The following is a 17507-nucleotide window of genomic DNA, read 5'->3' as shown; positions in this document are numbered from 1 at the left end:
TATCAATTAGCACTTCTTACATGCAGATTATTTGCCCGACAGCTGTTGCCCTGGTATCATCTTGCCCATCTGGCCACAGTTCCTGGACAACGCCTGACTGAAGCAGAGCCCCCCGCTTGGAGTTTGAATCCAAAGAGAGAATTAAATTTAGCTTAGTTTTGTTTTTAGTTTTGTTCCTTTGCTCCCTTTTTCCTCACCTCAGCCTTCCCCCTCCCCGGGATGACTAGTCCTATAAGATTCTGAAATAGTGAAGGTCACTCTTTCTGGCATATAGACTGGAGGAGGAGAGGAACTTTAAAAAAAAAAAAAAAAAAAAAAAAAAAAGAGGCAGCTGCCTGTAGAGCAATAGAGCCCACAGAATAAAAACAGCCCTCGCATAGTCTTCTTTCTGTTCATGCTCATTCCTGAGATTTTGTGGGATCCTTCCAATTGTATCTTTTCTGCTTAAGCCAGCTTGAGTGAGTTTCCATGGTTCTCAACAGGGGGTCTCAACTAACACGGTGCTCAGCAGAGAGGTCTGACAATAAGAGTTTGGACTTGGCAGCGTATACAAGATAGAGTGCATCACCTGGGAGAGGTAGAGGCTGGGAAAAGGAGGAAAAGGACAAAACGTGGGAAACAATGAGATGTAACTGATTTAGACTAAAACATAGCAGACAGCCCCGACCAACGTGGCTCAATGGTTAGAGCATCAGCTTGCACATGGAAAGGTCTCGGATTCGATTCCTGGTCAAGCACACGTACCTTGGTTGCAGGCTCGATTCCTGATCCCAGTTAGGGTGAGTGTGGGAGGCAACCAATCGATGTGTCTCCCTCACATCGATGTTTCTTTCTCTCTACCCCCCTCCCCTCTCCCTTCTATCCACTAAATGGAAAATCCGAGAGAGAAACAGAGATGTGAGAGAGACACATTGCGCAGGGATTGGGCCTGCAACTGAGGTTTGTACCCTTGACCAGAATCCAACCCGGAATCCTTCAGTTAGAGGGCCGACGCTCTATCCACTGAGACAAACTGGCTAGGGCTCTCCTTTTACTTTTAAAGGATAATTTCACTGGATACTGTTAAAATACAAAATTCAACCAAGTAAAAAATAAATACAATAAAATCAATGGGAAAAAATATCCTAGGGTGAGGATTAACAAAAAAGAAAGAAAGAAAAAAGAAACATAGCAGACATTTCTAGAAACATGACACATTCAGTTAAAAATATTAAAGTTAAAATGGCTCAATTTTAGTTCTAAATAAGCGATATCTCCAAAATGTCATATTTAATAATAATTTTGAAATAAGATTTTTACATTTATGTGACTTTAAATAGCCTTTCTGGAAGTTTCCTTTAAAAACAAAACAAAACAAACACATTTTTCTTTAACTTCAATGTCTTTAAGCAAAAGTTCACTGTTTCAGTAAGGGCCTCTAAAAACAGGGGTTAATGCTAAAGGAATAATTATCCAGAACTGATTTCAGATATAGTATCAGCAGGCTGCAGTTCCATATACAGCTTCCACAGAAAAGATGAAAATTACTGAAAAGGAAAGAAATAACCTGTAATTCTACCACCTCAGGGTAACCAATCAGTACTGGTGACACATCGTGCATGTCCTAAATCCATTTTAAAAACACTGCTATGATTAAACTTTATTTATGATGTATAACTTATAATTCAGTCAAAATTTTAGCTTCTAAAATAACACCCAGGATTCAAAGTGGGCAGTTGTTTAAGAGTGTCTTTTTTTTAAGTGTAGTTGGAATGTATTAATTTTAAAGCGTAAACAATAGCATAGTCAAATACTGGGGGACAATAAAAATACCATTTTAAGCTCTAGCTGATCATTCAGGCAAAGAATTTGATGACTATTTTAATACTTCAATCACTGAATATAACTTCACCATTTAATTTATAAGGGTGGATATTATACACGTACATGCATATACATATAGTGTATGGTCTCTCTTTTCTTCCCTCCTACGGTGAGAGAACCTGCTCTGACTACAGTCACCCTAGGAAGCACCTTGCATTCCGCAGATCCTGTTCTCTTTTCCACAGCCGGCTCGATTCTTACACTTTAATTCACTCGGTAAATATTGATTGTACAACTACTGTGCCGGACACTGCGCTGGCCTGGAACTGCCAGTCTAGGAGGAGACTTGGAGTTGAGTAAAGGCCAGTTAGATGAAGATTGTGATCCCAGTGGAGGAAAAAGCCGATAAAGGCCTAGAGGACGGAAGAGCTCAGTACATTCAGGGGACTGAATTCAGGCCCGAGAAGGAAAGTGGCATGGGATGAATCTGAATAGCTATTAGAGTACTTGCTATTCTAAGCACCTTCCATATATTAACTCCTTGAACTTTCCCAGCAATCCTATGAGGTAATACTGTTATACCATCTGTTTTACAGAGCAGGACACTGAAGCCCAGGGCAACTAAACAATGTGCCCCAAATCACACTGCTTGTTAGTGGCAGAACAACATGTTCCAGGGAACAGAGACATGGTAAAAAGGATATAAAAAGAACAAAAGAATAATTTAATTTGAACCTATTTCTTTCTTCCCCTTGCAAGCATAAATTCAATACAAAGAACAACATATAATAATAGCTAATTCATGCCCTGGTCAGTGTATTCTAACAGAAAGCAAAGAAATATCTGTTCCACTAAAAACACACATTTGTCACCTTCTAACATCTTATTTACAATTCCTTTTGCCTAGGACATGAATCACAGTAATATTCCACTTCTCATGATTACAAGAAAGACATTGTGCTATATGAGGGAAAACAGTTTGACCATTAAAAATTCCCTAAGTTATTTGAAAATAATAAAAAAATAGATAAATATGCATAATGAATAAAAAGCTATTGCCAATTCTTTCAGTTACCACAGCTAAATTTTTATTTAATATGTCAAGAAGTTCAACTCAATCCAAATCAGTTTTGTAAATTTTACTGATTGTTGATATGCCAAACAGTACTAGATGCTAGAAATAGAAAGATGAATAAAATGTACAGTCCTTGTCCTCAGTGAAGTCTGATGGAGTTAGGCAGCCATGCACACAGACAATTACCATAAAAGTAACTGAATGAGGGAGGAGTGGAAAAAGATGGACAGGAAACATATGAGAAGTAACATCTGAGATGTATTAAAGGGTTCATATGAATTTGTAAGGCTGATACTTTGAAAAAAATAAAAGATTATAAGCAAAGAGAACAGCATATGCAATGTTATGAAAGAACACATTATGCTCGTTAGGGCTGAGGTATAAGATATATAACCCACATTTCCTGAGTAGCTGATAATGAGGTAGCAATGACTGTGAACAGACTAAGGAGTTTACATTTAGTCCTAGGTAAAGGGGAATCACTGAAGGACGTTATAAAGAAATATGACACAACAGACTTGTTTTTTAGAACAATCACTTTAACAGCAACATGGAAGATGGATGAGACAGGAAAATCAATAAGGCGTTTGCAGTTTTTGGGGTAAAAGATGAAGATCTATACCTGGGTAGTAGCAGTAGAGATGAAGAGGAGAAAATAGTTTAACAGATATTTAAAGGCTAACACTGAGATATCAAGGGAGAAGATAAGGGAAGAAAAGAGTATAATAATGCTCAAGTTCATGACTTCAGCCACGGGGTGGGAAAGAACACAAACTTTCCTAAAAATCTTTAAGTACATGGTAGGCTCTTGAACATGAGAAGTAAAAGGAAATCTTGCCTGAAGGCAAAGAGACATGGGAAGCATCACCCTCACTGTATCATTTTCCCATTCAGGAATCTAGAGCAGTTGCCATAGCCTACTACCACATCAAGTCAAAAATATATTTTCTGTCATATGTCTGTCTCCATTTTCTAGACCTCTCATTCATATTTCCATCTGCACCCCCAGCTCTAATACTAGATACATGTTTAAAAAAATTATGTTAAAAGAGATATACCAACCTTCTAATCAGTTTCTTTATTAGCAACACTCAAAAACTAGGGAACTTATTCACAGTCAGAGCTCAGCATCAGAATCACCCGTGGAGTCTAAAATGAAACAAGCCTGAGCCTCCCTGCTAGAGATTTTGATTCTATAGGGGCCAAGCATCTGTAGTTTTAAAAAGCTTCCTTCATGCCTGCGGACTGAAGGGTTCTGGGTTCGATTCCAGTCAAGGGTACATGCCCAGGTTGCAGGCTCAATCTCCAGTAGGGGGCATGCAGGAGGCAGCCAATCAATGATTTTCTCTCATCATTGCTGTTTCTATCTTCGTCTTCCTTCCTCTCTGAACTCAATAAAAATATATATTTAAAAAAACCCACACAACTGAGTACTTGCCACACAGACTGTTTTGAAAGGTCAGAACATCACCTAATTTACAGACAAAATGATTAAACATTCATACAATCACTTACCCAAGACTCATGGTATAAAACTGTTAGCAGATACATTGCATAATCATAATTCTGTCTCTTTAAAGGACACCTTCAAAAGAGAGAGAGGGAGGAAGTAAAAATTCTAAAAATTCAATACACAGAATTATTTGCAAAATATATAAATACTAAATATAAAAGAATAACTTGCATTCAGATATTCCTTATCTGCTTTATGAAAATTGTTCTTAGAATAAGAGTAATCTGTGTAATTCACTACTTCCATCTCCACACTGCTGCCCTCTCATATGTGCGTCAGGCTACTTCCCACCACCAAGCAGGATATAAGACCTAAGTGGTAATGACACTTCCAGATGCTCTGAAACTGACAAGAAGAGGGAGAGGATAGCTGCCCAATTGCTTTCTCTAAAAGCATGACTTTTATATTTTGACATAATTTAAATAACCAAAGTATAATTCTAGAAATAAAGTAACCATTTAGTAAAACAATAATAATCTTTCTTTACCTCAAATGACTTAATTTATACATTTATATAAGATAAATTTAATGCTACTTTTATGAATTCTATGCTAGCATTAAATTCTGCTTATTTACACAAGTACCTTGATAAATTAAATTTCTAGTTAATAATTTTAATTGTGAACTATGAGATTTTTATATACTTTGACTCTGTAAAAACCCGCTTAAGCATTAATTGCTAGCAAATTATACTTGTTTTCTTCTAACCTCTTCTCTGAGTTTTTTATATACATGGATATATTAAAATCAAGGTTAAAAATCACAACAAATAATTTAACTCATCAGGCAAACCTCTCCATGTATATAAAGATCCCACAGTAACAGTAGGCCAGTGTGAGGACATTAAAAATATAAACTAGACAACTTCTCTTGACCTAACAAAGCTAATATAAGTTGATATAAAAGACTATCCTTATTTTCAATGTAATTTCTTTAAAAAGGACTACTAGGGTATGGGAGGACAATAAAGCAACACATGGCCGATGGGCTGAACTTTTCTTTCTTTTACCTATCTGTTTTGATGGTAAGCACATCTGTGGTCTTGCAGTATCGTTCTCCTACAAGTTTAATAAGTTTCTTCTTTGCATGATCATCTAAATTCAAACTTGAAAGTTTAACCTTAAAAATACAAGAAAAAAATTATTTGAAAAAGATTACTTCATATACTTTAATGAAAAAGCAGTATTAATATTAAATTAACATTAAAATGAGCAAAAGGAATCCTTTTCAAACTCCTTTCTATAGTTAGCAACAGCATGCATTATGAAGCCTGATCTTACTCATGGAAGAAAATGGGGGAGCAAACTGTTTGGTGATCTTTGAAAGTTCGGAGCATTCGTACCTTTCCTAAAAGAATCAATGGCATGTCTCTTAAATAAATAAAATTAGGCTGCTTCTGAGTAGCATTAACTAATAGAATTAAACTGAATTAGTAATAGTAAAGTTGGAATATAGGAATAAGTTGATAAAACATAAGGAATATCTCAACATCATTAGTTATGAGACCCCCCTATCATTCCAACTAGCTTAGGGGCATTTATTTTAAAAGCTACAGATCTCATGGAGGGTGCAAAGGATCAAAACATTTGAAATAACATAGCTCAATATTTCTCAAAATAACAAATCTAGCCCCACAGGCTTCTAAGAATTATTTCTTTAAAAACGACTATCTATTGAATGCATTCAAGAAATGCTGAGTTAAATTAGATTCCCTACAATAGGATTTCTTAGGAGGTAATATGCTAATAAACATTGTGAAATTTCAAGATGCAGGGTTGTTATGTAATGATTCCCACATTTATTTGACCTCAGATTCTACTTTTTAAGGGACAGTTCATGGAATTAGTCTTCCTTAAAACATATTTTGGGAAATGATGGACTAAATGAAAGCACTCGTTAATTTGCAGAGAATTATGGCATGGCTGAAGGTATTATCTAGAGATGAACAGGCTTGACATAGGAGAATAATTTAGACACTAGAATACAGTTAAATAGGGTAAACTACAGATTATTTTTCCATGGATAACACTAAGAATAAGAAAGAGTCATAACTGTATGAAGAAGAAAAAAGGCTAAATAATAAATAAGATTTTGAAATCCCATCTATTTCTTTTCTCTAACTTCCATAACCCTATACTTCCCTCAGGACATCATAGCAGAAGAGCTTATTTATTTTTCCATTTTTCCCACTAGACTGCAAACTCTTCAGGGTAAGAATGATGTCTGTCTTGTTCTTGGCAACGGCCTACCACTTAAAAAAGCATGCAACACATATTTGCTGAACGAATACATAAGTGAAAACAGGAGAGGGTATACTTTTTTTTAAGCACTGAATTTTTATTTGAACTAGAGAAAACAGAAAACAAATAAATAAATGCAAATGCAGTCTTAAAAGAACACTGATTATTAAATATCAATCCAATAGAATGGTTATGTGTTGAAGACAATGTGAACTTCCATAGTCCCCTGGAAAGAATATGTATCAACAACCAGGTTATCAGCTTGATTGGTAAAATATGCAATTTTATGCTGATTATTGAAAATATGGAGAATTATTTATAAGAAAACCATAAAATGGACTTACATTATGATCATAATTATGAAAATATATGCACATATGTATAGATACAGAAGAAAGAAATGAATGGTTTTTACATTAGGATAGTGAGAATGTAGACATTTTTCCCTTTTAAAACTCCCTTCAATGAAATCATATTTAATAATAAATTTTAAAATGTAGCATTTACAAAATTTAAGTGTTCTAGCTTTTCATATGAGAAGTAGTCAAAAAAATGGCAGCAATGTTGATCATTATTGTAACAACTGCTTTAAAACCTGTTTACATTAACATTTTAATGTTCAAAAATTATATAGAGTTAATGCTAGAAACTCATGAACATTTCAAACACAGCTATGTGGTGCACTCACGCCACCTGCTAGCACTCAAAGGCACTGCAAAACTGGAGTCTAACCTGGATAATGATCTGATTTTGAAGTTGAGTGGCATCTGTCATTATTCTTTTTTCCAAAATTCAAAAGAATCTTTAGGCCTTTCTTTTTTCAAGGTGTTATATTTTAAAGAATCAATATTGTACTATTAACATTATAACCAAAATAATGTTGACATTTAATATAGGAGGCTGTGATTATTATATATGTATGTTTTTTCAAATGCTTACATTTAAAAGAGCTATATTAATTGAGCAATGTCTAAGTGTGTGAAATAGTTTCTATTTATAAGAATAATGCAGTTAGTTAAAGAACTCTGGTATTACACAAAAGACAAGAATTGTGTTTGACTTCTAGATTTGCTACTTATTGGCTAACTCACTTTAAACAATTCATCTGATTTTCCTGTTTCCTCATGTATAAAACAGAAAGGATCCAGAATTTTTGTTAGGAGTAAATCAGATTAAATAAAGCATTTTTAAAAATATATATTTTTACTGATTTCAGAGAGGAAGGGAGAGGGAGAGAGAGAGAGAAAGAGACACATCAATGATGAGAGAGAATCATTGATCAGCTGCCTCCTGCACGCCCCTACTGGGGATCAAGCCCACATTTTTCCAACACTCTACCCACTGAGCCAAACCAGCTAGGGCAAAGAAAGTAAAGTCCTATACAAATATTAAGGTAGTTTTAATTCTGAACTACTTTTAGAATATCAAGAAATAGGTACCATCTTTCTCTGAATTTAAAAATTTGAATATCTCTAAATAATATTTTATAATATTTGATTACCTTCACAATGTTGCTTAAGTCATGCCTTGAACTCCATGACACCATTAAGGACACCACACTGAGCCCCAGCAGTCAGTGGGTACAGTGAAGTAAGTCCAGAACGGCAGACATGAGTCAGGAGGAAAGGACATAAGGGAGCATGATATGATATAAGTGATATCTGGTGGCATACTTCAAATAAAGCAGTGAGGTCATTGTTTTATGAAATAAAATAAGCGAACTTAAAACTAAAAGGGAATTTAGATGTCTATTCTAGTACTGAAGACTAAGGCCCACAGGAGGTAAGGTGAAACTTAGTTTCCTGACTCTTAGTTCAGAGATTCTCCTTTTATCATCTAATACAGAGCTCAACAGCTGTTTATTGTTGTCGGTGTTATCATTATTATTAAGAGAAGTAACGTTTATGAAGTTCTTAAAAATGTATCAGGTATCATCACTCTATAGGCACTTTACATTAACCTGTCAGCCGAAGAAATGATGTCAGCAGAGTAGAATTTTAAGTTTTCTCTTTTCCTTTTGCTTATTAGACTTTCTAAAATTTATACAGTAAATACATATTGTCTTCTGTAATTATAAAATATTTTCAATTTCTCTAAATGCATAAATATATTGCTATGACATTTACATTACTCTTTGGAATAAAAAAGGCTGAAAAGCTTCATAAATTCTTTTCATAAAGATGGCATGACCCTGATACCAAAACCTAGCAAAAAAAAGGGAAAATTAGAAATCAATCACAGCTGTATCACTAAAAAAATTACAGTCTATTTGTTAGCATATAATGTAAAAATGGTTGCAGAGATTTTTAACAAATTTTTGCTATACTTAGATGCTCTAATTTAAAATACAGAATGAATGAATAAATAAATGGAAAATAGAAAAATTTCCCATATAGAAGAATTCCAAATAATTTATGTGATATTTTTCCCTCAAGAAGGTGGAATATCACTCCCAATTCCTTAAGTGTGGGCTGTGAAAAGTGACTTCCTTTGAAAGCGTACAGTATGAAAAGGAAAAAAAAATAGTGGAGAAAACTGGCAAATACGATCTCAGCCAGGTGATCTAGGCTAAGACATGGTAGGAGCCTACACCCTTGTTATCATGTGATGAGAATGGCAATTTTTTCTGCGGTTTTCTTCCCTAAAACACATACCAGTCTAACTATGAGAAAAAGATTTAACAAATCTAAATGGAAGTCATTCCAGAAAACTAGTACTTTTCAAAACTGTCCATGTCATTAAAAACAAGAAAATTCTGAGAAATCATTACAGCCAACACAATAACTAAATGTAATGTGGTACCCCAGATAGGATTATTAACAGAAAAAGAACATTAGAAAAAAAGTAAAGAAATGCAAATAAAGTATGGAATTAAAGAATAATGTGTCAAAACTGACTAATTAGTTGCAATGAATATACCATAGTAATGTAAAATGTTAACAACAGGAGAAATTTGGTGTGAAATATAGGGGAACTCTGTACTATCCTAGAAACTTTTCTGTAAGTCTAAAGCTATTCTAAAATAAAAAACTTAATAAAAAAAAGTACATCGGTAACTGCCCCATTCGTACTATGTTAAAAAGATGTGTTGTGACTATCAAGACTCCTTTAACGAAGGAAACTAATGGTGGTTTCAAGGACTAACTTAAAAGTTACTAGAGCAGAGACTTGCAACTGCAATGGCATATGGCATTCCCTTGGTGAACGAGAGCAGGGAGTTGATGTTTCTCCAAAGCCATGAGATAAGTACAAATGATCCTAAATAAAATACTAACAAAGCAAATCAGTGGTAGAGTAAAAGAATGATATACTATAAACTGATCAGGGTTCAGAAGTGGTTCAGTAATTGAAAATCTATTCATGTAATTCATTACTTCAATAATTCAAGAGATCATTCCAAAAATGCTAGTAAACATCACTAACATAATAGAAGCTATTATCTCAAACTGAAACCCAATCTCACACGTAGAGAACAAATACCAGCGACACACCCATTAAAGTATAGAACCGCACAAGGGACCACAGGAACATGATTTTAGATATTTTATCTAATGCAAAAGACAAAAAGAGAAAAATCAAACTCTAGATATTTAAAAAAGAGAACTAAAAATACCATTATTTATCATTTATTTTCTAAAAGCTTTCCAAAAGAATCAACTAAAAAGTCCTAGCACCCAGATTTTGGTCTCTAAACACTAACGTCCACTAAAAGATATCAGAGCTCCTTGGAGAAATAGCTAAATCAGGTCTGGGATAAGAAATACATGAAGTGAGTTGGGGTCATCTTGTTGTGTCAGAATGCAAGGAAATGTTCCAATGCAAATGGGACTATAAAAAAGGACACAGGAACCAACTTAAAAGAGTTACCACAGGCCAAAGTTAGGATATACCCTGAACATCAAAAAGAGTAATGATTTTACTTGATCAAAACTTACTGAATATATCCACCTAAGGATTACCTGTTCAAGAGAAAAGCAAAAAACAGGTAACTTCACAATTGAAAGATCAGGTTGTCAGCCTCTTAGCCAAGAGATCAGTTTTAGCATATTAAGAATGAGGCAACCAAACATTGTGCCCTCTCATGTACTACGATATAAAATACATGGCAACATCCACCAAGTGTCCCCATCAAAATATCTTACTGTACTCTAATCAGTTCTTTACAGCTAACTTCCACTTATATGAAATATAAGAGATTGAGAAATAAGGTGAATGACATTAGGACACATTCAGACAAACTGAGGTAGGAAATGCTACAGAATAAAATACCTATCTCTTTAACAAGTCTATGCCATGGGGGAATGAGGAGTGAAAAGAGTAGTAGGGAGGTCCTTTGCTGTTGGAGATTTAAAAAGACATAAGAAACATTACAAGCAAATGCATTAGTCTTTGACTGGATTCTGATTTAAACAAAAGCTATTTAAAAAAACATTCTGGTGAGACTATTTGGGAAATTTGAGTGTGGAGTCAATATTTTAAATAATATTAAGTAATTACTCAAACTTTTGTTAGTTGTACTAATTAATTACATTGGAATTATGTAAGAAAATATTTTTAATTTATAGATATAACACTTAAGGATTTTAGTGTAGTAGTAATTTTAAAGAAACACTTAAACCAAAACCACAAAAACACACACATGTATTTCAGTACATGAAGCACTCGATATTTTAAATTTGTCAAAAGGTGCCATGTGTGTTTATTATACTAACTCTATGTCTCCCTACATTAAAAATTTTATATAATAAAAGGTTAAAAAACAGAACTTGGCAAAATAGAGAAGTGAGAAGTTAAAAAAAATAAACTATGCCATTTTTTATAAGGGTGGCAAGATAATTCAATGAGGAAAGGATCATCTTTTCAACAAACAGTGCTGAGACAGATGAATATCCACATGCAAAAAGAAAAACAATGCTCAGTGGCTGAGCATTGACTTATAAACCAGCAGGTCAGGGTTCAATTCCTAGTCAGGGCATATGCCCAGGTTGCAAGCTCGATCCCCAGTGTGGAGGCATCTGATCGATGATTCTCTCTCATCATTGATGTTTCTATTTCTCTCGCCCCCTCCCTTCCTCTCTGAAATAAATAAAAATATTATAACAAACAAAAAAAGGAAAAAAATGGATCCCTACCTTACACCATATACAAAAATTAATTTAAAGTAATTCATATACCTAAATGTAAGAGACAAACCTATAAAATTCTTAGAAGAAAACATTGGACTCAATCTTCATGACTCTGAATTATACAACAGTTTCTTACAGATGGCACTAAAAGCACCACACCAAAAAACAAACAAACAAACAAAAAAAAAACCCACAACAAATACATACACTAGACTTCATAAAAAAATGAAACTTCTGTGCTTAAAAAGACACCATCAAGAATGTGAGATGACAATCCATGGAATGCAAGAAAATATCTGCAAGATATATATCTGATAAAGAACTGGTATCCAGAATATATAAAAAACACACACTGAACAATGACAACAAAAATTACTCAATTAAAAAATGGGCAAAGGATTTAAATAGATTTCTCCAAAGAAGATATACAAATGGTCAATAAGCATGAAAAAAAATGATCAACATCATTAGTTATTAGGGAAATGCAAACCAAAATCATATTGTACGATTCAATTATTTGAAATGTCAAGAGTAGGCAAACCACAGGGACAGAAAGTACTTTAGTAGTTAACAGGTCTTGGGGGTGGGGAAGAAGAGAGATAATGGGGAATGACTGATAATGGAAATGGGGCTTCTTTTTATGGTGATGAAAATTTCTGTTAGGTGGTGGTGATGGTTACACAACTCTGTGAAAATACTAAAAACCACTGAGTTGTACACTTTAAAAGGGTAATTCCATAGTATGTGAATTATATCTCAAATAAGCTGCTAATAAAAAGAAAAAAATTAGTATAAAAAGTCAATACACCATCAAAAAGGGCAAATGACCCTCCAAAAAAAGCTTTCACAAAGGAATAATTTCTCACCCTCATTAGAATTCAGAGACACAAATTTTAAATAAAAGATCTATTTTTTTACCTACAAAATTAATAGGTAATAATACCTAGGTTGGTGAGGGTACAGAAAAATAGGCTTTCTCACAACCTACTAGTGTTGTATCTGTTACATTTCCTGTTGTATCTGTTACACTGCAGGAGTTTATAATATATAATCAAAAAACATTTATAATATATATCAAAGCCATCAGAAAGTCTAAAGGTCCCATGATATGGATAATTTAAACAAATTATGGTAGATCTATGTTGTGGAATTACTTGTTTGTATCTCCCACTTCAGTCTTAGAAAAAGGACCATGTCTGATAGATCAACATTGCACTCCAGCTTCAAACACTCTCTTGGTACACAACAGACCTTCACTTAGATGCTATCTTATGTAGTTATTAAATTTTAAATTCATATTACTAAATGAAAAATAGTATCATCCCATTAATATACAAACGGTGGATTGCACATACACTAAATTGAGCTCTCACAGTCAATAGTTGTTATTTATAAGTAGTGGAATTATAGGTAATTTTACTTTATACTTCAAAACACTTTTATATTGTTTAAATTTTCTATAATAAATATGTATCAGTTTTAACCATTTCTTACCCTTAAGGTTACTACTCGTGCTTTGGGGTTTCGAATAGATGGTCCTGCTGAAACATAATCAGCTGTGTCAATTTCAATTGGAAAATGCTTCTCACATTTTTCATCACTGTCTAGTGCAGCTGGCCACTCAGTGCAGAAATCTGAGAATTAAAAAAATTATCTCAATTATAAGTTTGCAAGTAAATTCTCATTGTAATGCATGCTACCAGACAAAACCAAATATTGAGCTAGATCACTCTCAGTTTACATGAAATGGAAGAACAGATTCTACTCTGGACTTTATAGATGTAGCATCAACTCTCATCCCTTTTCTTCTTAGGTGAATCATATTAGGGAATTTAAGAGAAGGGAACTGTGACTTGATGGAAGCTTATTATAGCTTTGCACATACCTGTTTTAATTCCTCCTCACCAACTAACACCATACAGTTCAGAGGGTCCAGAGCAATACTGTTTTCAAAAAGGCAATAGATAGTATTATTCACTTCCAAATGAAGATTACTAAAGATAGCTGAAGGGAATTAAAAGAAGCTCTGAAAGAGCTCTAAGAGAAAACTGAGATATGGTCAACAGTCTTTCAGATATTGAGTTGAATAGGGCCTCAAGATAAAACAGGTCCAAACGCCTAGATCATCCTTAAATGGGTCCTTATTATAATTCATGTTTCTTCTATGTGATTTCTGAGCCACTGTGACTAAATATTAAGAGGTACAGACTTGTCCTCATTTTCAGGCAAGACAGCTAGCCTAGAGAGGAGGTGGAATTGGGTCTGAGACCTGGGTCACAATAAGAAATTCTCAGCAGTGGGAACATGACCCACTATTTCCACAACACAGAGGTATAAACTCGGGCCTCAACTGAGGAGGAAAAAAACCAAAACAACAACCTTAGAAGGAAAGGAAATAGCTCCCAGCATCTCACAGCTTTCAGTAATGAGGGACTCCACAGATAGGTAGTGGATTTCATTTTGCCCTATTCCTATTAAGTTAGTGTGATAGAGGGAGGGCTCAAACTTGGGATGAAAACTCCAGGCACTATCAGGTTCCCTCAATGGGAATCTCATTCCTTAAACAGCCTCATTCTAAGAACAGCTAAATGTAGTTGGCTCCATAGGTCAAACACATTAGACCTCAGAGATCCGTGCTTTCTCCAAAAAAGCACGACTGCAAGAGAGACTGCTCACAATCATAGGCAGACCTGGGAGCTCTTCTAGATGATGGTCTAAGGAACAGTGAAAGGTACTCTGCCAACAACACTTTCCCCAAGCTCACAATTTTCTTACAGTAGGTATTTTATTTAGCTCCCTTTTAGGCTTTAATATCAGAGTCAGCAAAATGTCATTTTGGGTTAGAGAGACTTTACAAGATCTGGGACTAACTATATCAGTGATGGCGAACCTTTTGAGCTCGGCGTGTCAGCATTTTGAAAAACCCTAACTTAACTCTGGTGCCGTGTCACATATAGAAATTTTTTGATATTTGCAACCATAGTAAAACAAAGATTTATATTTTTGATATTTATTTTATATATTTAAATGCCATTTAACAAAGAAAAATCAACCAAAAAAATGAGTTCGTGTGTCATTTCTGACACGCGTGTCATAGGTTCGCCATCACTGAACTATATGTTAGCAAATAAGTGTATCCAGCTCATACCATTCCCTAAACACACTGTTTAAGAGAGATCAATACTCAGACACCTGGAAGGGAAAGAGAATATCTTTGCAATTAAGAACAATTTGAGCCCTAACCAGTTTGGCTCAGTGGATAGAGCATTGGCCTGCAGACTGAAAGGTTCCAGGTTCAATTCCAGTCAAGGGCATGTACCTTGGTTGCAGGCACATCCCCAGTAGGAGGTGTGCAGGAGGCAGCTGATCGATGTTTCTCTCTCATTGATGTTTCTAACTCTCTATCCCTCACCCTTCCTCTCTGTAAAAAATCAATAAAATATATTAAAAAAAAAAAAAAAAAAAAAAAAGAAGAAGAACAATTTGAGCCCTAGCTGGTTTGACTCAGTGGAGAGTGTCAGCCTGCAGACTGAAGGGTACCGGGTTTGATTCCGGTCAAGGGCATGTACCTCGGTTGCAGGCTCCAGGCCCTGTTTGGGGGCATGCGGGAGGCAATCAATCGATGTCTCTCTAACATTGGTGTTTCTCTCTGTCTCTCCCTCGCCCTCTCCCTTCCACTCTATCTAAAAATCAATGAAAAAATACCCTCGGGTGAGAATTAAAAAAAGTAAAGAACAATTTGACATTTAAACAAAATGAATAAGATTACTGAGGTAATTTCATTCCTATCATGGACTAATTCCAACATCCTACACTATAAGAGCAACACTGCCAAGCAAGTACTTAATAAGAGAGACTAGTTTGGGGAATTTTATGAGTTTCTGAGTTTGTACTGAATCTTTTTTTTTAAACTCTGAATAAGTCATTTCAGTCACCAGATGATAATTACAGCCTTTATATTAAATGACCTGATTACATGTTTAAAAGAATGCAGCCAACTGGAAAGTACCTAATAGGCCTCTATTAGCCTTTATTCATCTGATAGGTAGAGTAATGACTAGACTTCAGAAAACCTTGGTTTTTTACTTAACTTCTGCCACTGATTATTAAAACTTTGGTAAATTACCTAACTTTCCTGTACTTCAGATTTTCCATCTGCAAGTTAGATATAAAATCTAAACTGACCTACTTTGAAAGAAAACTGAGAAGAAATATTTGAAAACCCTTTGAGTTATTTGGAAGATACAATCTACATCCAGAAGCTGGCAGAAGTGTAAAGGCAAAATTAGGGAAAGATTAAAACACTCAAAAGCACTGTAAAATATAATGCTACTCTTCCGAACGTGCTGTACGAAAGCCTTACATTTAAAAACTATAAAGCACTTTAGAAATATCTCATTACAACGATCAGTCTCCAAATTATAAATGCACACTTAAAAATAGTGTTTTAAAAAATGCAATTTATCAGTGTAATGCATTTGTCACCTGGATTTACAAAGGATTCAAAAAGTGATATATGATTTGTTCCAATGAGCACAAATTTGTAAGTGTCAGTCTAATACCAGGCACTAATGGATACAGAAACATATAACCTAAAGGGATTGAAAAGCACTCTAATGTCCCAAAACAGAACACTACATAAATGAGAAGAGATAGAAGAGATTTTTCTTTCTTCCCTCACTTCAAGAGTAAGATAATTATTCCTACTTTTCAAGACCTCTTTATCTCTTCTTCCTAATACCTTTTTTTTAAAAAAAATATTTTTATTGATTTCAGAGAGGAAGGGAGAGGGAGAGAGAGAAACATCTATGATGAGAGAGAATCATTGATCGGCTGCCTCGTGCACTCCTCCTACTGGGGATCCAGCCCTCAACACGGGCATGTGCTCTTCACTGGAATCGAACCAGGGCCCTTCAATCCTTAGGCTGATGCTCTATCCACTGAGCCAAACCAGCTAGGGCACAAAGGTACTAACTCTTAAATTAAACTACACACTCAATCACTAATAGTCGTGAACCTAAAACAATTCAAATTTGCTTATTCTAGATAGTCCAATGCAAATGAGATCAGAAATTAAATTGGAGTATGTACTTATTTTGAGAGCATACATAAAACCATGAGCAAAAAAAAAACGTTCTTTGTCCTTAGCTCCATGCATGTGGAGGATACGAGTGAAATCTATATTGATATCTAGGAATCAATAGCTATTGTTCAAAATCAATCAATCCAGAATTGGAAGTATAATCATATTCAGGTAATGCATTATATATACTAGTATATGCACCTACTTTATAGAGTATATATAATATATACACAGAGAATACATATATATACATATGTTGATTTGATATACTTATATATTGTAATATGATTACCACCATAGCTTTGGAAACACCTGTAGTACATCATATAATTACCATTTCTTTTTTGTGGTAAGGACATTTAAGATTTACTCCCTTAGCAAATTTCAGGAATATAATACAGTATTATTAACTATAATCACCATGCGGTATATTAGATTCCCAAAACTTATTCATTTTATAACTGGAAAACTGTACCCTTTGAACAGTATCTTCCTTTTCCCTCTAACCCCTAGGCCCCGCAGCCCATGGAAACCACCATTCTAGAAATTACACATAAATGTGATATTATACAGTATTTGTCTTTCTCTGTCTGACTTATTTCACATAGCATAGTGCCCTCAAGGCCCATCCATGCTGTCACTAATGACAGAATGCCCTTCTTTCTCA

The 17507-nt window shown here is 34.6% G+C and overlaps 1 protein-coding gene across 1 annotated transcript in view; it reads right to left on the bottom strand.

The window, feature by feature from the left end:
- The window catches only part of MRPS35 (mitochondrial ribosomal protein S35), a 30270-nt gene that overhangs the window by 3444 nt on the left and 9319 nt on the right, over positions 1–17507 (bottom strand). Inside the window, exons 6-8 of the mRNA XM_014544239.1 lie at positions 13252–13391; positions 5401–5510; positions 4394–4463 (exon numbers count right to left, since the gene is read on the bottom strand). Of these exons, the coding sequence (XP_014399725.1) occupies positions 4394–4463; positions 5401–5510; positions 13252–13391 (320 nt within the window). The remainder of the gene's footprint in view (positions 1–4393; positions 4464–5400; positions 5511–13251; positions 13392–17507) is intronic.

Source organism: Myotis brandtii, unplaced genomic scaffold, assembly GCF_000412655.1.
Source record: "Myotis brandtii unplaced genomic scaffold, ASM41265v1 scaffold358, whole genome shotgun sequence".
NCBI classification, from domain to species: Eukaryota; Metazoa; Chordata; class Mammalia; order Chiroptera; family Vespertilionidae; genus Myotis; species Myotis brandtii.
The sequence above is the reverse complement of the archived record's forward strand: the minus strand, read 5'-3'. Positions and strand labels throughout refer to the sequence as shown.